The sequence below is a fragment of the Lissotriton helveticus genome, chromosome 5_1 (assembly GCF_964261635.1).
Source record: "Lissotriton helveticus chromosome 5_1, aLisHel1.1, whole genome shotgun sequence".
Lineage (NCBI taxonomy): Eukaryota > Metazoa > Chordata > Amphibia > Caudata > Salamandridae > Lissotriton > Lissotriton helveticus.
In genome coordinates this window covers 1,387,257,897-1,387,283,214 of record NC_136065.1, presented here as the reverse complement: position 1 = coordinate 1,387,283,214, position 25,318 = coordinate 1,387,257,897, and the positions used below count along the sequence as shown (strand labels likewise).

General features: G+C 44.4%; 1 protein-coding gene across 2 annotated transcripts in view; it reads right to left on the bottom strand.

Moving 5' to 3' along the window:
- LOC144755433 (mitogen-activated protein kinase 14) overlaps positions 1-25,318 on the bottom strand; it is a 519,324-nt gene that overhangs the window by 102,779 nt on the left and 391,227 nt on the right. For both annotated transcript variants that reach the window (XM_078644343.1, XM_078644344.1), the window contains exon 8: positions 16,346-16,417. In XM_078644343.1, the coding sequence (XP_078500469.1) occupies positions 16,346-16,417 (72 nt within the window). The remainder of the gene's footprint in view (positions 1-16,345; positions 16,418-25,318) is intronic.

Genomic DNA, 25,318 nt, shown 5'->3' with positions numbered 1-25,318 from the left:
CTGTGAAGGAGGTGAATGGTGTGGGACATGTCTGCGGCGCACAGCTGGGCTGACTTTGCCTGTACGAGCCAGTCGTCCAGATAAGGGTAGACATGTATACCCTGTCTCCGGAGGTGTGCCGCCACTGTCGCCAGACATTTTGTGAACACTCTGGGAGCAGTGGTCACTTTGAAGGGGAGTACCTTGAACTGGTAATGTCTGTTTTGGATGGTGAACCTGAGGTACTTTCTGTGGGATGGGTGGAGTGGTATGTGAAAGTAAGCATCCTTGAGGTCCAAGGTTGCGAGGAAGTCTCCCTGTTGTAACTAGGGGAGAACCTGCTGCAGTGTCAACATGTGGAAGTGTTCTGAAAGAATGTACTGGTTGAAGGGGCGCAGGTCTAGAATCGGTCTGAGTGCGCCGTCCTTTTTTGGGATTAAGAAGTACAGGGAATAAACCCCTGTGCCTTCTTCCTCCACTGGCACGAGCTCTATTGCGCCTTTTTGCAGCATCACCAGAACCTCCTGCTGCAATAAGTGCAAGTGCTCTGCTGACGTAGGGCGGTGTTTTGGGGGCATGGGTGGTGGGGTGGATGTCAGTTCTAAACAATAGCCGAACTGGATAAGTTTCCTGACCCACCTGTCTGTGGTGATGGACTTCCAGACGGGCAGGAACTGTTGGAGTCTCCCCCCGACAGGTGTTGGATGGTCGGGGGGCAGTGACAGGGAGTCACTGTTTGTTGGCGGCAGAGGAACGGGAACTGTTGTTGCCTCTGCCTCTACCCTTGGCACTGTTTACTCTGTATCCACCTCTGCCCTGCTTGCTGTAGGAGGATTGCGCACCACTTTTATTGAATGGCATCTGCTACGACATGTGCCCTCTGTTAACACCTCGATTGCCTGAGCGACGAAAAGTGTTCCCTCTAAATTGTTGTGACTGGAGAGCTCCCATGGACTTGGCAGTCTCGGTATCTTTTTTGATCTTCTCCAGGGTGGTGTCCACCTCTGGGCCAAACAACCTGTCTGGATTAGCGGGCTGGTTGAGGATAGTAGTCTGGATCTCTGGCTTGAATCCCGAGATGCGGAGCCATGCCTGACGCCTCAACATCACATTAGTGTTGATCGCTCTCGCTGCCGTGTCCGCAACATCTAGCGCACACTTTATAGCAGCGTTGGAGATGAGCTTCCCCTCCTGGATAAGCATTTCAGCTCCCTCTTTAAACTGGTCTGGGAGGTGTTGTAACAGCTGCTCTAGGGTGTCGTAGTGTGCCCTATCGTATCTGGCCAACAGAGCCTGCGTGTTTGAGATGCGCCATATGTTGGCCGCCTGAGCTGCCACCCTCTTCCCAGATGCCTCTAGCACTTTTGACTCTTTGTCTGGGGGAGGAGCTTCACCCGTCGTTTGGGAGTTTGCCCTCTTGCGGGCATTAGAGACCACCAAAGAGTCCAAAGGCAACTGGCCCCGTATGTAAGTGGGGTCGCCAGGTGCCGGTCTGTATTTCTTCTCAATGCGTGGGTTTACCACCCGGGATCTTGTGGGTTCCTTGAAAATGTCTGCCGCATGCTTAAGGACCCCTTTCAACATTGGGAGAGTCTTGACAGTTTTTTCAGCAGTCGAGAAAGCGTCAAAAAGGAAGTCCACTTCCACGGGGTCAGCATGCATCTCCACCTTATGGTTTGTAGCTGCCCTTTCGATTAAGGCATTAAATGCCGCAGAGTCCTCAGTGGGAGACGGCTTCACGTTATAAACCTGAGGATCCTGGACCGCTTGCTGGTCCCCTTGATCACCAGAGTCCATCCATGAGTCCTGGTGCTCATCAGGCTCTGTATGAGCAGGAAAATTGTACTCCTCATCTTGCTCCCCTCCATCCCCATCAGAGTATGTGGGTGAAGGTGTTGCACTCCTCCTATGCCAAGGAAGAATCTGCTCCACCAGAACCGGTGTTTCTACTGCAGGCTTCTTACGTTTCAGAGGAATGGTAAACGACTGCAAAGGTTGTGAAGTAATCTTCCTCTTGTATAGCGTGAGTTTCCCGGTGTCGGCATCGATAAAATGCTCCGACCGTTCCTCAACCAAAGGGTGTCGATGACCCACAGTCCCAGCCGGGTGAGCGGACGTCGACACAGTGTCCTTGGGCACCGACTGCGGTGCAAAGGCCTTCGGCGCCACTTTAGGCGGCAACGTGTAGAGGAGCGATGCCGATGTGGTTTTGGGTGTGTCTGCCGGCTTCGGCGCGGAAGGAGTCTTCGGTTCAGATGCCAAAGCCTTGTCCTTAAGGCGCTTGAGGGAGTCCGAGACCTGCTTCGTAAAGGAAGCGGACGGCTTCGTCGATCCGACCGATGTCCGTGGTCCGCCCCCAGGGGAAGACCTGAGCGTGGATGACTTGGGCTTGTCCGTTCGAGGCGCAGGGGCACCCTTGACTGGCACGCCACGATCACCGTCCACAGCTGCAGACGTCGATGCCGACGGCTTCGGATCGACGGATTTCCCTTTAGGAGTAACGACCCCAGACTTTGGCTCCGCGTCCTTCACTGACTGCGCGTCAACGGGCCCCTTGGCCTTCGGCGCGACAGACCGTCCCGATGTAGTCTCGACAGCCTTCTTGGACGTCGGCTTGTCTACCTTGGTTGACACCGGCTCTACGGGCTTCTTCGAGCTTGGCTCCTTAACCACCTTCGGCACCTTTGCCTGGTCGCCAGCTGGTATCGGTTTGGAGTCCCCCGAAGACGACGGCGCCGGCACCGGAGCAGACGTCTTCGGTTTCGATGGCGCGTCGGCCATTTTAGTCTTCATCGATACCGAGGGTTTCAGTTTCGGTTTCGATTTCAGTAATGGCGGCTCCGCGGAGGTGTCCGTAGCTGGGCCGGAAGGCGGGGCCGTGGATCGAGGTGTAAGGTCTTGGGTAAGGCCGCGTGGCGATCCCGTGACCTGAGCCTTTGTAAGAGTACGAACGGGGCATAGCTCTTCCTCCGAGCTATCTTCCATGGCCCCATATGCTTCGTCGTCGTCCCCTACCTTCTCGACGAGTTCCTCAATGTCTGGACTGTGGATGTCCGCTCCGTCGTCGGACTCGACCTCCACCGGGGTAGGGGAAATCTGCAGGTGACGCACTTGCTCGTCTTCCGCGGGGTCGTCAAAGATGTCCACCGGTGCCGGAGCCGATCGCTGGGCCTCTAGGCGCGCCACGCGCCGAAGCTTGATCGTCTTCTTCGATCGAAATCTTGAACAGGCCATACAGTTGGCCTCGTCGTGGTCCGGCGACAGGCACTTGTTGCACACAGGATGGACGTCGATGTGTGGGTACTTGGATCCACACACGGGACATTTCTTGAACGGACTCCGCTCCATGCCGTCGAAGTCTTGCTGCGTCGACTAGGCCCCGATCACCGAAGAGTCACACGACCCCCCGGATATCCGACTCCACGAGCTGGAAGATAGACGGGACCGAACGCGAACAATACCGACGGTGCAAAGAAGGTCTTTTGGCCTTGAAAAAGTTCTATCACGATTCCGAACAGGAGACGTCGAAATCACATCCGAACCCAATGGCGGAAAAAAACAATCTGGGGATGGAGTCGATGCCCATGCGCACTGTAGTCCAGGGGAGGAGCCACCTATCTCGTGATACTTCGAAGACTCTTCCAGGACAACAATGTGCAATCATCCGGACCCAACACTAGGCGGCGATCTATGCTACAGATATGAATTTAGCAGCCCACATGCCTCGAACGCTGCTTTTTCCTGTCATTCCAGAAGCTTGGAGCAAAAAGCCCAAATCTACCACTCATAAAAAGCACCTATGAAGGTGGTACCTGCACCATTCACCTTTCCTGATTTTAGATTCTTGCAACCACAAACTATATCTTCCAAGCATCACTATAGTTTTGTATATTATGCATGTATATATTTATGAGAAGTACTTCTAAACTGCAAACCCACGAGAGACATGATCCTAAAACTCTTAGTCGCTCCTATCTCTCCTTCACAACAGACTGGGGTTTGATTGCACTGACAGACAAGACCTATAGGAGTTCTAAAAATAGAATATAGTCATTCTTTAAGACTGTGGCACTTTCTATGCTCAAACATCCCTCGGCGAGTATGAATTCCAATGATTACCCATGTTTGCTCTCTGTTGGTTGGAGAGCTTCACCTGTTGCATAACAGTTTGCCTGTTTACGAGTAGTAGCCACTACTAAAGAGTCTGATGTGAGCTGACTCTTAATGTTTTTAGGGTCTGCTGGGAGGGTTTATCTTTTAATAACTCAACCCTAGGGGTGATAAACCTATATCTAACTGGGTCATTAAAAATATCTGAGGTATGTCTGAGCATTCATTTAAGTATAGGAAGAGACTGTGTGGAATGTTGAGCAGAAGAAAGTTTCAAATAGAAAGTCATCTTTTATAGCCTCAGTGTGTAGTGTTACCTTATAAAAATTAGCCACCCTCCTTATAAGGTCATGGTAAGAAGTAGTAGTGTCATCAGGAGAGGGTGGTTTGGATGGATAAACGATCAGGATCAGTATTATCTGCTGGGTCTGTAAAAGAATGCAGTGATCCCTCTGGTGAATCTATAGGGTCATGAACTGGTGACTGTTGTGGAGATGAAGTTTGTACATCTGGGATTGGAGGAGGACTAATGCAAAGAGCACTAACAGCTTTGTCCTCTTCTTTTTCCAACAATAGGAATAGCTATTGTGTCTTGAAAAGAAAGTTGTCTTTTTGGTGGTTGTTCATGTTCCTCAGGGGGCCTGGGGAGGAACTTTCCTGTATCAGGGTGAATCATTAAGCCTTTTAGCCGAGAATCCAGCTGCTGATGCAATTTCTCAAGTACTGGCAGTACAGTCACTGGAGATTGCACAACAGTTTTTTTTTTCAGTTCTGACCCCAATTCATCTCTAATACCTTTTAGTGCAGGGTGTTTCAATTCAGCAGTCATCTTTTTTTTTGTGTGGAATCTGGTTGTTTTTTTGGATCTGAATGTTTGTGCTCCGTAGGCGTGGTACCGTCAGCTTTATATAGTGTTTCAGTGCACAAAGTCAGGTCAATTCCAATGAGGAGTGTTTCGGATCGAGGACTTGCGCTTTAGGCTGTTTCTTGAGAGCCGAGCCTAGACATTTTGGAATCAACCAGTCGGTGCCAACCATGGCCTGTAGGCAGTGGCAGCCCAACAGCAGACATTTGGGGTCTTGGTTATTTGGGTGGGGGCAGAAGGGGCAAATTACTCGCAGGTTGTTGCCCCGGTGTGAGGTTATCATGCTTTGCATTGGAATCGGAGCTTTGTTCTAGAGAGAAGTTTCGCTCAGATGCAGCTGAGAGATGTGCCTTTATTTCTGTCACCGGTTTCTCTGAACCAAAAATGTCCGGCGTGTCTTCCATGTTGCGTCGAGACATCAGTAGTCTTCTAGCTTTCATATCGTGTAAAGTCTTTTTTGATCGGAACGACCTGCAGGTGTCACAAGTTTCTTCTTTATGATCAGGAGATAAACAGGAATTCACACCTTCTCTAAATCTGTGTGTTGAAATTTTGCAGGACACAAAGGACAGCATTTCAAAGGTGTCTGTTCCATCAATTATTTCAGATAGAACATGGAAGATAATTTCCTCCCCGAAGTGGCGATCTAATAGAGTCCTCAAGACAAAATCAATGTTAATCTAATATTTCCAGAAACAGTGGTAGAATCTCAATCGAAAACAATACCTATGGTATGAGAAAGTATCCTAATAACGGTCTGACTGGAGCAGAGGAGTACACAACAGAACCCGACGGCAAAAAAAACAATCTAATACGGGAGTCAATAACCATGTGCACTGCAAACAAGAGGAGGAGTCACTATACTTCTTGACTCGAAAGACTTCTTTGAAGAAAAAAACACACACTTCCATGCCTAACACTTGATGGCGGACTTATGCTAAGCATGATATATAAATACACTACTGGCACTTGCCAGTAGGTAGTTACAGTTAGGACCAAAGTCTCCATAGGAAAAGCGTTTCTTTGTTTTGCCCCAAATTTTGGGGCCGCTTGACAAATCTTCACAAAATGCCCCCTTTTTGGTTCAGCTGCTGTGTTGGAAGGTTAGGGGTGATCTGTCAAGTGGGGACCGAAAAAAAAGGGAGGCCCCAAAATGCATTTTCCCCATGTTATGTCTATAGAGATTTTTCATTTTTTGAACACGACTGCCTGTATGTATGAGTGAGGTCATAAGCAGTACATCGCGGGGGCGCAATCACTATACCTGCTGAGTTTCACTGGTTTTGTACGAGTGAAACCTGCGCCTAACTAGAACGTCCCAGTAACCTTTGGTGTGTGTGATGTAGATGTATGTATGTATATATATATATATATATATATATATATATATATATATATATATATATATATATATATATATATATATATATATATATATATTTACTTATTTTAATGCTTTTTGTTTTCCTTGCTTAATATACTGATAGAGAGGTTAGTGTGATCTTTGGTAGTGGAGTCAGTGGCCCGAGTATCTTTATAAAGTCTAGAACATCAAAAATGTGTGTAAAGGTACTGCACAAGGTGTGTATCAAAACTATGGGGGTCATTATGATGGCGTGCGGATCGCCGCCGGCGATCTGCATGCCATTACTCCCTGCGCGACCGCCAATTACCCCCCGCTATTTTACCATGACGGGAGAGTACTGTGGCGGAAGGAAAGACCCCCTGTAGCTTTTACGCTGGAAGCCAATCGTCACAATTGCCTGCCAGGTGGAAAGGCCCTCAGTATGGTTGCAGGCACCGCATTCCATTTTATAATGGGTGCGGTCGGCATGCCTTTCCATGGTGGAGACTCCGCCATGGAAAGGCATGCGGAGATTGAGTTTGGGAGCCCCGGGGGTGGGGTCGGTGGCTGCACTGTGGGGCATCCTAATTTGCCTTGTGGGACCGCCGCACTTCTGGCGGTCGGTCCCATTTTCCGTTACGGTTGTCCGCCCACCATTGTAATGGTGCCCTAAGTGTAAAGGTACTGTCAAGGCTTTCAGAGATGTGTGTGTGTGTGTATATAGTTACACTCACCTACAAACTATGTGTAAAGGTACTATCAAGACTTTAGGAGATGTGTGTGTATATATATATATATATATATATATATATATATATATATAAAATGCTACTTACCAGTATGCATCTGTTCTTGGCATGTAGAGCTGCAGAGTTACACACTATGCATAGATGGCCACCTAGTGTTGGGCCCCGATGTTTGCAGTTTGTTTTGTTGTAGAAAAGTCTTTGGAAGTCACGGGATAGGTGACTCCTCCTTTGGATGATACTGCGCCTGGGCATCGGCTCCATCCCCAGATTGTTTTTCGTCATTAGGGAAGTGATGGAGCTGTACAAGAAGTAGTGATGTGCATGTGATTTGTATCTAATTAAGATAATACTGGAACAGATAAAGGTAGCCGGGGAGGCGGGTGGGCGTGTGTAACTCAGCTCTACATGCCAAGAACAGATGCATACTGGTAAGTAGCATTTTCTGTTCAAGGCATATGAGCTGCAGATTACACACTGTGCATTGATTGTATAGCAGTACCCACACCTAGCGGCGACCACCAGTATCTGTTGCAGTTGTTTGAAACAGAGTTTTTAGTACAGCCTGGCCCACAGTGGCTTGTTGTTTAGTTTGCATATCTACACAATAATGTTTTGTGAATGTGTGCGGTGTAGACCATGTAGCTGCTTTGCATATATCATCTAGGGGAATGTATCCTAAGAATGTCATTGAAGCCCCTATTTTCCTTGTAGAATGGGATTTTGGAGGAATTGTTAACGTACGTTTGGCTTTTTGGTAACATATTTGTATGCATTTAACAATCCACCTAGCTATCCCCTTTATGTGGTGGTGAAAAAGACACAAAAAGTTGTTTAGTTTTACGAAAAGTTTGTGTCCTTTCGATGTAGTACAGTAATGCACTTTTGACGTCTAAGGTATGTAGAGCTCTTTCTAGGACTGTTTGTGTCTGCGTGAAAAATACAGGCAGCTCAGCAGATTGATTTAGATGGAACGGTGAAATGACTTTTGGAAGGAATTTACGATTAGTGCGTAGAACCACTTTGTTATGATGCATTTGAAAAAGGGTTCTTGAATGGTAAATGCTTGTAGTTCACTGACTCTTCTGAGAGAAGTAATAGCTACTAGGAAAGCTACTTTCCAAGTTAGGAATTGCAATTCACATTTGTGTAACGGTTCAAAGGGAGGTCCCATTAACCGTGTAAGAACAATGTTTAAGTTCCACACTGGTGAAGGTGGCGTTCTGGGAGGGATTATTCTTTTGAGTCCTTCCATGAAAGCTACTATAGCAGGTACCCTAAACCGAGATAGATGTTGTCTTTTTTGTAAATATGCTGCAATGGCAGCAAGGTGTAGTCTGATAGACGTGCAAGCTAAATTACACTTTTGAAGGTGTAATAGGTATCCTATGATGTGTTGAATAGACACGTCTAAAGGATTTATGTGGTTGTTTTGACAGTATATTACAAATCGTTTCCACTTAGCTGCATAACATGCTCTAGTAGTGGGACGTCTGGCTTCTTTAATAACGTTCATGCATTCTGGAGGAAGGTTGAGGTAACCATGACTATGACTTCAGGAGCCAGATCGCTAGGTTGAGCTGAGCTGGGTCCGGGTGTCTGATCTCTCCATGGATCTATGTTAAGAGGTGTGGAGATAGTCTTAGTTTTTGGTGTGGTACCACAGATAGTTGCAGCAGCGTGGTGTACCACGGTTGTCTGGCCCAAGTTGGGGCAACTAGAATGAGTGTTAGGGAATGTTGCTGGAGCTTGCGTACCACTAACGGAAGTAGTGGGAGAGGAGGAAAAGTGTACGCAAATTTTCCGGACCAGTACATCCATATCGCATTGCCTTTGGACAGCGGGTGTGGATATCTGGCGGCGAAGTTTGGGCATTTTGCGTTTTCGTGGGTGGCGAAGAGGTCTATCTTAGGTTGTCCCCACATTTGAAAGAACTGTTGAAGAACTTGTGGATGAAGTTCCCACTCGTGGATCTGCTGGTCTGTCGACTTAGCAGATCTGCCATGGTGTTTTGTACTCCTGGGACGTGTTGGGCTAAGAGGAAGATTTTTAGTGGTATAGCCCATCTCCATATCTGCTGTGCTAACTGAGAGAGTTGCAGAGAGTGTGTTCCCCCTTGTTTGTTTATGTAGTATATGGCTGTCATATTGTCTGTGCGGACTAAGACAGCTTTGCCTGATACTTGTTTTTGGAATGCTTTTAGGGCTAGAAAAACGTATGTATACAGCCTGACACCTGAATGGCTGTCAGGACTCTGAGGTGCACAACAAAAAGAGTGAACTCTTAATCCATTTTAAACATTTCAATTTATATTTTGACTTTTGCTCTATTTATATTCCATTGGCATATTATTCATGACCAAGTATCAATTTATCAAAATGTCAAACAAATGAATAAATAAACATCAAAACATGAAACAAAATATCATAACAAATTCATGACATAAAATACATCAACCCAATGCATTTCGGGACCTTACGGCCCCTTCGTCAGGGGTCTAATTGAGGAAAAGTGAAAGAAAAAGAAAAGAAAAAGAGAAAAAGGAAACTTATTACTCTCGGTGCTTGCAAGTTTTTCAGCTATTTCAGCTAACCAATGTTACTTTATACAGTTTGATTTGCATCTCATTATCTGAGATAGAACCCTTTAGGGGATTTAAAAAAATTGTATACTTGTGTAATTTAACGTTTATAACGGGTATCCATTCAAGTTAAATGTTAGACAAAGAAAATATTAAACATGAAATTATTGCTTTAAATTGTATGCACGTATTATTAATTGGCTTTAGTCATCTAAGCCTACCTGTTGATGTCATAAGGTTTTTCTTAATTGTCGATATTGTATCTGGTAACAAGAAAGGATGAAGAAATAATTTTACCGAGCACTTATTGCGATATGCCGCTTACGAAGGTTATGGTTATTTTCAAAAATCGTTACCTGCGAGCCTATGCGTGTAGCGTCGGTCTCGCTTCTGCAACCCAAAAAGTTTATGCTGTACTGAACAAAGAAGAAAGAAACCACATTTGTTCAAGGTTCTTTCAATTTTGAGATTATAAAACTTAAATATTAAGCGTGTTTTATAAAAGGGACCAATGTTTACCTTTAGAAGAAATGCGTTGAAGCTTTCCTCACTCGTTAACCATACTGATTACAGCGCCCTGTTTAAAAGTTCAGAAGTGCAGTTTTAGTATCCAAAAACCTTTAGCTGATGATAACTCTAACGTGCTCTATCAACAAATTAGATCGTTACCTGCGGTCCTATGCAGTAACGCTTCGGTTCCGCAGTGTCTGTGTCCAGCCGTTAACTGAAAAAATTAGTATCGGCGTTTTGTTAGTTACAATTTGTGGTAAATACCACACAAAATGTATTGTCTGCTGCATTAGTATGCTGCCGTTTATTTTCGCGTCTTACCGAGTATTCCGATCTCAATCTGTTTTGCAGGATTCTACACTGGTTCGTTGGGTTCCTCGACTGCATATTTGGTCCTTTTTCTATGTTTAAGTCCAACACGCTGCTGGTATAGTAAAGGGACTACGATTTGACTATGTTAGTTGATTTACGCTTGTAATATGGCGGCCATTTTCGAACGGCTTACAAGTATTATTAATACCATGTTATTTACTTGTGTTGTTAGTTCTTGGGTTAAACTTTAGTCCAAATAAACCTAACATTTTTATAAAGATTATTATTTCAAAGAAAATAAAAAAGGAATGAGGTCCAAGAAAACTCATATGTTTCTTACATGCTACGTGCCTTGTAACAATATTGTCAAGTTACCAAGATATTCAATACAAACAACTCCACTATTTTCACAATCTAAACATTTGCCATAATGTCATTTGATTACCTGCCTATTTACAATCTTATGTGTACGTACTTCAGTTTATTCAACATGTGTTATTATCGAATGGTGCATGTGTTACTTAATCAGTGTGTCTTTTACTGATACTGTTATGTCGCGGGTCTGAAGTCCAAGTGTCTCAGATCTGTCCACCTTTATGTCTGCTTATAGAAAGCATATCATCTCCATTTTGTCATTAAGTCCAGAAGGGACCAGAGTCTGTAATTTCCGTATCCAGTAGGCTTCCCTCTGGAGAAGGATCTTTGCAGCACCCACACACATTCAAAGTTTAGGGCTAGAAAAACAGCTAGTAACTCCAAGTGGTTGATGTGGAGTAACTTTTGTTGCGGTGTCCACCTGCCTTGCATGGTGTGATGCAGTAGGTGAACTCCCCAGCCGGAGAACGATGCGTCTGCTGTCAAGACTATCTGAGGAACTGACTCTAGGAACGGTCGGCCCTTTGAAAGGTTTTTGGTGCTCCACCATTGCAGAGAGCGAAGAGTCAGACTGTCTACCAACACTAGGTCTGTTAATTGACCACGAGCCTGGTTCCATTGGTGTGCTAGGCACTCTTGAAGTGGACGCATTTGCAGTATTGCGTGAGGTACTATAAATATGCAAGATGCCATCATTCCTATGAGCTGCATGAACACTGGAGCTGGAAGTGAGTGTTGCAGCTTGAATCTTGTTAGGAGAGTTTGTACACTTGTTATCCTGGTTGGAGAGGGATAGGCTAGTGTCAGTTGGGTGTTTATTGTAGCGCCGAGATGTTGTTGGATGGGTGAAGGTTGCAGATGTGACTTGGTGTGATTTACTGTGAAGTAGTTGAATAGTAGCGTGAGTGTGTTGTACACACTGGCTCTATGAGCCAGTCGTCTAGGTATGGGAAAATGTGAATATGTTGTCTTCTTAAGTGTGCTGCTGCTACTACTGCTAGGCATTTGGTAAACACCCTTGGTGCTGTTGTGACTCCGAATGGAGGCACTTTGAACTGGTAGTGCTGTCCGTCTAGCACAAATCTGAGATATTTTCTGTGTGCCGTGTGAATAGGAATGTGGAAGTAGGCGTCCTTGAGATCTAGAGTGACAAGGAAGTCATTTTGTAGCAGGAGTGGAAGGACTTGTTGGAGTGTGACCATATGAAAATGATCCGACTGTATGTAAATGTTTAGAGGTCTGAGGTCTAGGATAGGTCTTAGAGATCCGTCCTTCTTTGAGATTAGAAATTATAGGGAGTATACTCCTTTGTTTTGCTGATGTGTTGGGACTATTTCTATTGCATTTTTCTGCAGGAGGGACATTACTTCCTGTCTGAGCAGTGTTAAATGTTCTTGTGACATTGGACGCTGCTTGGGTGGTATGTTTGGGGGGGTGGATGTTATTTCTAGACAGTAACCTGATTGAGTTATTTGAAGCACCCACCTGTCTGATGTGATGTTTTCCCAAGCTGACAGGTATTGTTGTATTCTTCCCCCGACAGGAGTGGAAAGGGACGGGAGAAGGGAAGGGGAGTCATTGGGCAGGGGTAGAGGCAGAGCGGGAGTTGTTGTTTTTACCTCTGCCTTTGTTATTGTTATCCCTGTAACCTCCCATTTGGTAGCCCTTACTATAGGTGGATTGTGTAGGGGCTTTGTATGAGGTAGGTGCATCCGAAGAGTATCCCCTGGTGGCACCTCGATAAGATGAGCGGCGAGATTAACGTCTGGGAGCCTGCGACCTCAGGGCTCCCATAGATTTGGCTGTATCTGTATCCTTTTTCATTTTTTCAAGAGATACATCTACATTGGGTCCGAATAAGTGTTGCTCATCGAAGGGTTGATTAAGTATAGCACTTTGGACTTCAGGTTTGAACCCTGATATGCGTAGCCAGGCATGTCTACGCAATAAAACACTGGTGTTAACTGCCCTGGAGGCAGTGTCTGCTGCATCAAGTGCACATCGAATAGAGGTGTTTGTAATATTTTTCCCTTCTTGGATAAGCTCATTTGCTCTATCTTTGTACTTATCAGGGAGGTGCCGCATTAGTGATTTTAATTCGTCATAATGTGCCCTGTCGTATCTGGCCAATAATGCTTGTGTATTGGCAATACGCCACATGTTTGCTGCTTGAGACGCAGTTCTTTTCCCTGATGCGTCAAGAAGCTTAGATTCTTTATCTGGTGGGGGAGCTTCACCTGATGTTTGTGAGTTTGCTCTCTTGCGTGCATTGGAAACTACAAGTGAGTCTAGTGGTACTGGAACTTTAATATATGCTGGGTCTGAAGGGGCAACTTTATATTTTTTCTCTATTCGAGGGTTGATGATCCGAGTTTTGACTGGGTCTTTGAAGACTTCAGGAGCATGCTTAATCACTCCTTTAAGCATTGGTAAAATGGATGAGGACCTTTGTGCATTATCAAAGGTATCCATTAAAAAGTCTTCGTCTACAGGGTCTGTATGCATATCTACCCCATGATATTGCACGGCTCTGTGTATTAACTGATTAAAACCCATAGTGTCTTCTGGTGGGGAAGGCCTTGAGGGGTATATGTTATCTTGAGGGACATTTGGGACGTCTGGGGTGTTATAATCGTCCCACGGGTCGGGTGAGCCTGGAGGAATAGATGGGTCATCTATGTTAGCACCTACGTCATCAGAGCTATCATCCATATTGTCATCGTCTGGTATGATAGAGGATGTAGGGGAATGTTGTGGTAGGGGAGCAGGTGGTGATGGTATAGGTGGAGGCGAAGGGGAAGGAAGTCTTAAGGGAGAGGTAGCCATGTCCTCCTTCTTTGAATGAGGAGCTGGCGCTGGTGTATCCAGTGGTCGCTTTCTTGAAGCTAAAATTAGCTCCCCAGTGATTGGGTCTTTAGCTAGAGTCTTTTGTGCAGGGTCTGGCTGAAATAAGTCCTCTGCAAGAGGCCGAACTTTTGGTGCGGAGGGAGGTTTTGGCACCGAAGCAGTTTCTTTTTGTTTTTTAGCAATTTCTTTAACCGGAGATGCAGGAGTCTTTTTCGGCTTCGAAGATTTTTTCGGCTCTGGTATATTTTTTGGATCCAATGGTTTTTTCGGTTCTGGTGGTCTTTTTGAATCCGAAGCGGGTTTGCTTGGTTCCGACCTGGGTTTCGGTGCCGAAGGAGTAGTGGTATGCTTCGGCGGCTTGGATGTCAGCGTTGCCGATGACGTTGTCTTTTTCGGTGCCGGTAGGTGTGTGCCGGCACCGTGGGAAGGCCGACTCGAGCCCGAGTCGCCTGAAGGCTTAGTTAGCGTCTTAGCCGGGCCTGAAGGTGGGGCAGTAGAAGCAGTGTGTTGGTGTGCACCCGAGCCCGAGGGTGTGACCGGCGCCTTCTGTGGGTGTGTCGAGGAAGGGTCGGGGTCGACGGTGTTACTTACGACCCGCTGTGCTGGAGTGATGTCTTCGACTTCTGAATCTTCTGCCTCGGAGTTGCTGTCGACGTCGTGTTGTTCTGGGACGTCGACGCCTTCGTCAAAGATGTCGTCCGGAATCGGAGCTGAAGATCGAGCCATTGTTCTTCTAGCTCTTCGGTCCCGGATAGTCTTTTTGGAGCGGAAAGAGACACAAGCGGAACAGTCTCTGGCCTCGTGCTCCGGGGAGAGGCAAAGGTTACACACTTCATGAAGGTCAGTATGGGGAAACTTCAACACACATTGAGGACACTTTAAATGGCGTCCTTTCCATGAGCTGGAGTCGAGGCCTAGTTAGGCCCGAAGGCCGTCGACGACGACCGGAATAGAAGTCTTCGGTGTTGAAGAGTAGCGTCGACTTGGAAAGCGTTCAAAACTATTTTTCTGTAAGTTGGTGAAGATTGCACGCCGAAGGAAATCGGTTCCAACACTGAGCGCTGGAAACATATCAGAGCCCGGTGGAGTAAAAAAACAATCTGGGGATGGAGCCGATGCCCATGCGCAGTATCATCCAAAGGAGGAGTCACCTATCCCGTGACTTCCAAAGACTTTTCTACAACAAAACAAACTGCAAACATCCGCGCCCAACACTAGGTGGCCTTCTATGCACAGTGTGTAATCTGCAGCTCATATGCCTCGAACATTATATATATATATATATATACATACACACACATCTCTGAAAGTCTTGACAGTACCTTTACACATAGTTTTGATACACACTGTGTACAGTACCTTTACCCACATTTTTGATATTCTAGACTTTATAAAGATACTCGGGCCACTGACAGATCCACTACCAAAGATCACACTAACCTGTCTTTCAGTAAATTAAGCAAGGAAAACAACAAGCAATTAAAACAGGCCAGGCAGATAAAAACTGCAAAAACAACTTTGGGCTTCATTTAGAGCTTGGGAAAATGGACATGTAGTAAAATCCACAGCTGAATTTCTACCACAATACTCTCCTCCTTATCTATATTGTACTTCAGAAATTGCAGTATTTTCAGTTTCCTCCAAACTCTGATGCCCTTACCTCTCCAAAAACATGCGTACAATTAAGTTACTTTGGAGTACTATTTTTGTTTATAGGTTCTTACTATGTTCTCCGTAGCCGGTCTATATCAATTTAAGGTACGAGCTAACCAAGCTATGAACAGTTGTGCAACAAAAGCAGCTAAAAGGAGTCGTGTTTCTTAGGTTCTGTGGTCATGAACAATCTTCAAAGTCCAAGTTCACCACTGCAGTAAAGAACAAATGTGAATATTTGTGTCACCGCCATGAAGTTTGTTCCTTTATTTAATGATTTTAATACACATCTGTGCACAAATAAAAGATCACATGTAGAAAATGTAAAAACCAAAAACAGTAGTTGCAAGTACGCAAATGATTCACAGAACAGACCGTCACAAAGTCTCTGATCTTCAGGGAAGTGCTGCCTTTCGTAGTATCACTTCAGACCAAGATGCAACTCTCCTTGAAATGGTCTCTGGCGCAAGAGATTTTACAGGATTGGTGCCCAACCAGAAAAGCGTATTTCTCTCAACTGCAAAACTGTAATGCAAAGTTCACCAAGCAAAAGCAGGTCTCAGAAAAGATGGAAATAGAGAGCAAGGTTGGTAGAATATTAAGTTATATTCAGCATACTGCTGAAAAAAAGCCACCCGAAGGACAAACCAAAGCATTTCATTTCTCATGTCCACGCACAATAGACATGCACACACACACACACACATATACATATATATATGCATAAAGGCCTGTAAATTAATAGCATGTCTAGGCATACATATACCCAGCACAAATGTACGTAAACATCACACATGACATGGCAACGCATTAAGGATCCCGCTTACTGATGCCTACTACCAGCCCATGGATTTACAAATATAGGAAAACAAAGAGGGAGAAATTGAGGAAAGGCCGGGTTCAAGGAGTTTTTGCAATCAACCGTTATAGATTTACATCCAAGAACATATGCAAATGAATAAAAAGAAGGGGACAGAATAACTGTGCTGGACATCTAGCATTCAAGGCTCACAAAAGGATACGATCAGTTCCAGGGAACAGGGTTCGTCCAGTCAGCAGCTCAGCCATAATACAACCCACTGACCAGATATCAACTAAAAAAGAAAGAAAAAAGTCAGAATACAAGTATCATCGCATGAGGCATGTCACAATCGTGTTATGATGGGAATGCTGGGGTGGAAAATCTAATGTGTGCAGGAGCCAAGTACAAAGAGTGGGCCGAGGTATGAGTATTTGTTAAGTTCAAGAAGAGAGCTGCATAACTTCTGGGAAGTGGGGAGGAGCGCTGCAAATATGATCAGATGTGAGGAGAGGCACGGATTAGGAAGGACAGGCTAGGGTGTTGTCCAAGCAAGATCAGCCAGATCATCGGAGGAAGGCAGCTGAACTTTAGCTAAGGATGCCAAGTTGCATGTTTAGGAGGAGCATGGAAGGAACACAGGCTGTTGTGCTTTTGTATTTGCTTGAATATTTGAAGAAAATTGCTCTGATATTGCTCACAGTCTAGGAGTAATTTCTACAAAAGTTAATTTCCTCACCATATTTGGCAGTTTTTTGTGAGACTAGGCGCCAATGATATACCTGAATGCAGTTTCTCTTGAATCCCTAAGGTGCGAGTTTTGTAGTGAATTCCTTTGTTGTCATGTAGCCATGTAGAGGACTGCAAATAAATGAGCTGGCTTCACTGGAAATATATTGGAAGGGGTGCACACATCTGTTCCAATTCTAACTTTGTACATCTAACATCATACAGTGTTTGACCAGTAAATACCCCTTCTGACTAAGAAGTCAGTGTAGACAGGTCTACAGAATTATACACTAAAGACTTGCTTTCGAAACGTCACAGACTTCCAAACTAATGAAACCGATAATGAAGCATAACTGGATTTGGAGTGTGAAAACAATAGGAGGCACTGCAGGTTCAAAGGGAACTGGTTAATAAGCACCCAGCTAAATTTTAGGAGCAGGTCTTATAAACACATGCAGAACGCATGGAAATGTTACTGTCTTTAAATAGTTCTGCAGCTTTAGGCTGCTCTAGGTTCACATGCCGTGCTTCATCCTGCCATCAATAATGAATCCAAAAAAGCATTTTGTTTACAAGACTACTCTTGTATGCCACTATTAAAATATGGTGCACTGACACTACTTCACTAGAGAGCATGGGAGGATCTTGGAAAGCCTTAAGCTCAAAATGAGTTTCTGCCTTGTTTGAATGTCAACACGATCATGTTTAGTAAAAGTATAGTTATGAGCCCCAATGTACCCCAATATAGGCCTAGGTAGCTCCACAACCTTTTACCTACATTTGGCCTACCTTGCTCTACAAAACGCTTCTAGCACTGACCTTTTACCCAGTTATGTGCTGAATAAATGTCGATCAGTTTCTTGGAAACTAGTCTCATTTATTATGCATCCCTGCACATGGCGTAACAGAATTAACATATTCTGTGTAAAATGCCATGGTCTTCTTCATCCTAGGGCGAAAGAACTAATTTGCATAATTGCAGGTATTGTTCTAGTCTCATTGCATAATCATACTTACAACACATCTATTATGTAAGGAAACCCAAGGCTATCAGTTCAGTTCATAAGTCTTTATTTCGAATATCAATTCATAAAAGACAAGTATACAAAACACACAAAGAGTATTATAAAAAACCAGAACAATCATCATTTAAAAAAGTTATCATTTAAAAAGTTATTAAACACATTGATAATAAAGACTTACATTTGAGATGCCAGCAGACATTGTTATTATTAAAACATTATTGGTATTAAGACCATTAAGAAATATTAGGGTTCCTGGTACGAATAATCCATGCCCAACCTAGGTACTTAGCCACACCAACCACAACCAACTCAGACGTGTTAGTACGAAATATCTTCATGGCTTCAGAACTCCCTTTGATATCCAGTCTACTAGATAAGGGTTTGAGCTTTAAGCGTGGAGCACGATAGGCTGGGCAGGCAAAGAAGAAATGTCCCATGCTCTCCAGATGATCCGGGCACCAGGGACAGGTGTTAATTGGATTTGAATTCGCAGCCCACTTCGAAGTAAAGGAATTAACTGGGAGAGACCCGACTCGGAACTGATGGTATAGTTTCCGGTCAAGGGTTTTAACAATCACATCCCAGTATGGCTCTAAGGATGGGGTCAATTTGTGAACCAAAAAAAGGCCTGTTAAACTGGTAGCGTCCGACTGGACAACTGCAGAAAGCTTTACTGAAGCCCAATATAGGTCTTTAAAATCCGATTTGGAGGGGAAGGTAGAACCCCCCGGATTGGTCCAGAGCTGATTGAGTCCCATCTCTTCCAACACTTGTTTCACTTCCCTTAGCCATGGAATTCTAGAAGCGCCCCACAATGATTTAACCTCATCCAGTTCCTTGGCAAAAAGGCTAAGCTCCGGTATAGTCCAGAGTCGTCGCCACAGAGCCACCAAACGAAAACGGGCCAATTCATCGTAGGGTTTACAACCCAAGTCTAACAACAGCGGTTTGATAGGTGTAGATTGGGAGAGACCTACCAAATTACGCAAACATTTGTTTTGTGCTTTAACCAAGGGAGATAAGTCTTTGAAACCCCAAACATCAGCGCCATACAAAGTGGCTGCATTTATCTTGGCTTCAAAAATTTTTAACACTGGGGCAATACGTTTAGTCAAGGACTTCTTTTGCTCCTGGAGCAAACAACCCGAGAGGCGTACAAATTTAAGATATAATGCCTCAATCTGGGGTTTCCAGCTTAGGCGGTAATCCAGGGTCACACCCAAGTAAGTCATTACATTCACTTGTTCAATCAAGACACCATTCAAGCTAACAGAACTAGTAATGGGGCTTTTGTTACTGAAAACCATAAATTTGGTTTTATCTACGCTGATCTCTAGATCATTAGCCCTGCAAAACTCAGCAAACCTGTTGAGGGCTATTTGCAACCCCCCTCGAGTTTTAGAGAGGAGCAGGGTATCGTCTGCAAAGATCAACATCGGGTACTTAGACCCGCCCAAGGATGGTGCGTCTGTCTGGGTGTCTGAAAAGAATTTAACTACCTGATTGATGAACAAAAGGAATAGAGTGGGTGCCAACACGCATCCCTGACGTACCCCACGTGTAACTAGAAAGCTATCTGTCACCTGACCTTGTTTGCCCCATCTCACCTTGGCAAAGTTATCCTCATGGAGTCTAATTACTATATCCAGGAGTTCGGATGGCAAACCCATAAGTCTAAGGGATTCCCACAATTTCCCTCTTGGTACCAAGTCGAAAGCCGACTTAAGGTCCACGAAAGCGGCGTAAATAGCACCTCCACCCAACTGAACCACCTTCCAATACAACATGGTAAGTCTAAAGACCTGATCTATGGTGCTAGTGCCTGATCTAAATCCAGCTTGCATTGGGGACAATATATTTTCCTGCTTCATCCACCCCTGGATTCTTGCAAGTACCATCCTAGCAGCTATTTTTTTAATAGAATCTATCAAACTTATGGGACGGTAATTTCCCGGGGCTGAGCGGTCCCCTTTTTTAAAAACTGGTAGAATCTCTGCCCCTTTCCAGGAGTCCGGGATCCTAGCCCCTGCGGCAATGGCGTTGACAAGCATGGTTATATAAGGAACCCAAATATCAAGATTCGATTTAAAAAGGTCTGCAGGTATTGCATCCAACCCAGGTGCTTTCCCTGACTGTACTGCACCAAAGGCATGCTCCGTATCAGAGGTAGAAAAAGCAAGCACGACCCTAGGGTTAGAAGGCAAAACCACTTCAAACTCCTGCTGAATGTCGAGGCCTGCGTTCGAGGCTCTAAACTGCGAAGAGTAAAAAGCCACCCAATCTTCCGCCGAGACATGATTAACAGGAGTTTGGGAGTCCGGATTCCTGCCTCACTTAACGGTTTCCCAAAACTTAGTTTGGTTAGATGATTGACACGCCAAAAGGAGCTCTGACCAATAAAGGTCATCCCACTCCTTCTTCGCGACCCACAGTACTTTTTTATATAATATCCGAGCTGTTCTAATATCGGTAATGACCCTAGATTTGACCGCTAAGATTAGTCTACTGTGCGCTAACCTACAACTCTTGTTATACCACTTTTTCGGTACCTTGTCTTTCCTTAATGTCAGTGGTTGCGTAAGCAAAATTTTCAATTTCGCAAAACACCGGTCATGCAGGTCACTTATCTGGGAAGTAACCCCCAAGGAAGATGTAAAAGATTCGATAGCATTCATTGTTTTCATTGCTTCTTCCTCTATATCTTTAATTGTGGAAGGATCTGCTATAACCCTGGACCATTTTACCCGTCTTCTGTCATTGGACAAAATAACCTCTGACGTTAGACAAGCTGTAATAGAGGGCCCACCTCCATCACCTGGAAGCGTAAGACCTAACGAAAGTGGATTGTGGTCGCACTCTGGACGTGCCACAACCTCCATGTCAATAACAAGGGACCAGAAATTATTTTAACTAAAATATAGTCAATGCGACTCATACTGATCCCATTATTAAAAGTCGGGTGGCCTATCTTATCAGAAGACGTGCGCCCATTCACTGCACGCAAACCCCACGCCAAACAAAGGCCTAACCAAAGGAGTGCCGCCTCTGTACCCTTAACACCCCTACTTAGTGAAAGAGGCGGGATATCCCAAACAGCATCTTCATCTGCCCCCAAATCCTCGCCCACACTGTGTATGGGTTCAAATGAACAGTTTCGGTCTCCCGCAACAAGAATAAAATTATCACTACCTGTTTCCCTCAAAAGCAAATCAAGGTCACCCATAACTGGCTGCTTACGACCACCTGGGCGTCCTCTAGCGTAGATGTTTATTATTACAATGCCCTGTTCATTACCCCTGCTGAGCTTAATACCCAGAAGGTCCGGGTTGCCTACCACAATTTCCGATAAACTATACCCCATAGACTGTCTAATCCACACAACCAATCCTCCAGAGGCTCTACCCTTGGGGCCCTGGATGGCAGGCTTAAAGAAATTAAGATACCCTGCTCAATGAATCGGGGCGGTTGCCCAGCTCTCCTGTAGAATAACAATGTCAAAGGTGTCGATGAAGTCTGCCCAATCATCATTATCAATACGACCCCTTAACCCTGCTATATTCCAGGAGAGTTTCTGCCTTGTTTGAATGTCAACACGATCATGTTTAGTAAAAGTATAGTTATGAGCCCCAATGTACCCCAATATAGGCCTAGGTAGCTCCACAACCTTTTACCTACATTTGGCCTACCTTGCTCTACAAAACGCTTCTAGCACTGACCTTTTACCCAGTATATGTGCTGAATAAATGTCGATCAGTTTCTTGGAAACTAGTCTCATTTATTATGCATCCCTGCACATGGCGTAACAGAATGAACATATTCTGTGTAAAATGCCATGGTCTTCTTCATCCTAGGGCGAAAGAACTAATTTGCATAATTGCAGGTATTGTTCTAGTCTCATTGCATAATCATACTTACAACACATCTATTATGTAAGGAAACCCAAGGCTATCTTTATGGTGTAAAAGACCCATACCAACAATAGAGAGGTAGAGGAGAAGCTTTAACGCTGACACTAGAAGCTGAGGTCCCCGGCCTGCAGAAGCTCCAGCAAGCAGTGGCCCGACATCCATTGCAGGGTGTCCAACTCGAGACCAAAACGGGGTCCTTCATTCTCTCCCATCAGGAAATGGGGTTGACTCTTTCCTTGGTGGGATTCTTGGCTTTACACCCACATACATGCTAGGTAGTAAAGGAAGTAAACAACCAGGAGGCAAGAAATGGTTAAAGGACAAAGAAACACCAAACACAGAGAAAGGAGCCTACGACAGATATAATATGGGGCGAGAAAGGGAAAAGGGACTAAATGAATAAGTAGAAAGAGAAAAAGTCCCCTGATCATAGCAAGTACCAAAACGGCGGACATCTTGGAATATCCAGTTTTTTAACCACTACACCACAATAAGGACTAGCTATAATTAGTGCTACCAGAAACCACAACCTACAAGGCCCCAAGAATTCTATTGGAAGTGAAATTATCATCTATCACTAGCAATGAAGGAGATCACTTAACAGAGATACCGGGATATATCTCCATCATAGTAGAATATTACTTAATAAAACATCTAGGCATCTGTCTATCTAACTTTAATCCCTAGAACATCTAAGAGATTAACAGTTTAGAGCCACCCTAAGGCATTTAACGCAAAGCAAAAAATGGGCGAAAGACACCGAGATGACCTAAACGCCCAGGTCATAAAATATCCGCCTAAATTATCTAAAAACGGAGCCAAAAAGTTCAAACATAATACCCTGAAGAAAAACGCGGACACACTGTTCGCTGACCCATACTTTAATACAGATAAAGGCACTATAACCAATGACTTGATATTTTACACTAATAAAACGGCTAAATGGCGCAATGCCTTCACAAGAATGCTCTGCATAAAAGCTACGAAAAACATCCCACATGGCACAAAAATAATGACCTCACCTTCAAGAAGATGTAGAGCGGAATTATGCATCACCATATATAAAACTGGAATAGTGTTGATACAGGCAGGGAACAACGAACTTGTGAAGTTTGACGAGATATTCCATATGATAAAAGAATCACTAGAGGGCGTAAGACACCAACTACGCCAGACGCCACCACTATTTACTCCTGATAACATTGATATCAGAGACACCAATCGAACGGGAGGCTGCCTGGAGCCAGATACTAAATCCGAAGAGAAAACTGAAACAGGAACGACCATACCGAAAAATAAGACAGAAGGGGCAAAGAGATTTACGAATCATGTGAATAAAGAACAAGACCAACTCCAAAGAGAAGAGCCGACAATTCGTCCAAATACTGAGCCTTCCCACGCGGAACATACAATGATGCCGAATGAATTACACATTGTAAATGAGGAAATAGATAAGTTAGGAGATACCAACCGTGCTCCACCTATCCACAGTTCTATGCTAAAACCAGGTGGAACTTCAACCACAAAAATACGCCTACCAGATAACGCACACAACACCTTAAGAAGGTACGGAACGGACGACCGAACGGAAGATATAAAGGATAAAAAAATGATTGAGGCACTAAGAAAAGATCAAAATCAGAGAAAAGCGACATACAACACCCGGACACACAGGCCAACTGTCCGTAAGAGACCAACCAAGAACCAGAAGGCTATTAAGGATCTCCAGAAACTAGTCGGCAACATGACTAAAGTCACAACTAGTACTCTACAAGCGATGGAAGAAATATTGGAAATGACAGCAAGCACCCATTCTATGATCACGAATATTCAAGATCTTGTACATTCAATACATAGAAAGAGCAACGAGATAGACACGTCACTAGCGAATAGGATCAACCGACCAAATAGGACGAAGGCCTTGTCGAAGGCGGAAACCCTTGCCTTACTCCGAACATATGATCCATCAGATCATGCGGAAGAAGAGAACATCAAAACAGTTCCGATAGATCCTAACAGAACGGCAAGAAAGAAGGATAGGAAACCCAACCATAACACTTACAACAAATCCAGCCTAACTCCGAATACGAAACACTGAACAGTAATAACTCTGGGAAACAACTGACCTGCCTCCTACTAAACTGTAGATCGGCCACCAAACATGCATCAGACATAGCAGACCTCATCATCAACAAGGAAATTGATCTGGCAATACTTACAGAAACGTGGCTATCGGATTCATCATCTCCAACTATGGATCTCTTAGTACCACCTGAATATAACATTGTGAGACTAGATAGACCAAGAAAATTAGGAGGAGGAATTGCCTGCATTCACCGGGCAGAGATAGCGGTCAACCAAATACAATCTGCACGCAACCTACACACTCTAAAGGAGCTACACTTGACTGGATTATATCAGATAACAAAAATGCATCAATCCTCTCAATAACACCATGTGACTGGTCGGATCACTATGCAATAACATTCCGGATACCCATAGTGAAAAAGGGCAAGACGGTTCAACCTGCCAATGTCAAAAAATGGATTCGAGACACAAGAGAGGCTAATATTGAGCTACTAGTTGAAAGCTGTGAGATAGAACTAAAACCACCTAGCAACTTACAGAATGCAAATGAGTTGACAGAGCATTATATAACATCAGTCGGGAATATAGTCAACAAGACCTTACCACTAAAACTAAAAAGAATAACGGAGAAGACGAAAAATCCATGGTTTGACGGATCACTGAACGAAGATAGGCGCAAACTAAGAATGGCAGAAAGGAAATGGAGACAACACCCATCTTCCCCTGAGCTGAAAGCCCTCAGAAAAATTAGAAGCCAATACAACAAAAAGATCATCAACTCCAAAAAGGAATTCATAAGATCGGAACTGGATAATGCCAAAAACAGACCACGGAAACTCTTTGAAATCCTGAAACAACAATCAAACAAACTTTCCAAAACTGCTCTTCAAAACGTAAAAACATCCCTAAGTAGCGAGGAATTTTCAACATTCTTCACGCAAAAAGCCAAAACGCTTGAAAAAGAGCTACTAAGCGCAGCAAATAACCTCCCCATCCAACCTCTGACTGCGAATGACCCCAACTCAACTACATTGGGTAACAAAACATAAAACAAGGCAAACTGGAACACATTTGAACTATATGATCAGAACACGATCGCCAAAACGCTATCGAAAATCAAACCTAACAATCACTACCAAGATCCCCTACCCGCGAAATGTTTAAGAGAAATTAACCATATTGTGGTTCCAATCTGGACAAAAATAATAAATGCATCATTATCACAAGGGACCCTTCCAGACTGTCTAAAAACTGGTCAAGTTGTTCCATTGATCAAAAAACCGACTGCAGATGCTACAGACCCGAATAACTTTCGACCAGTAACCAACATCCCGCTATTGGCCAAATTAATTGAGAAATGTGTGCAGGGACAACTGAGCCAACACATCACTAAGTTCTCCTTACTAGATGAATGCCAATCGGGATTCAGGTCAGGGCATAGCACGG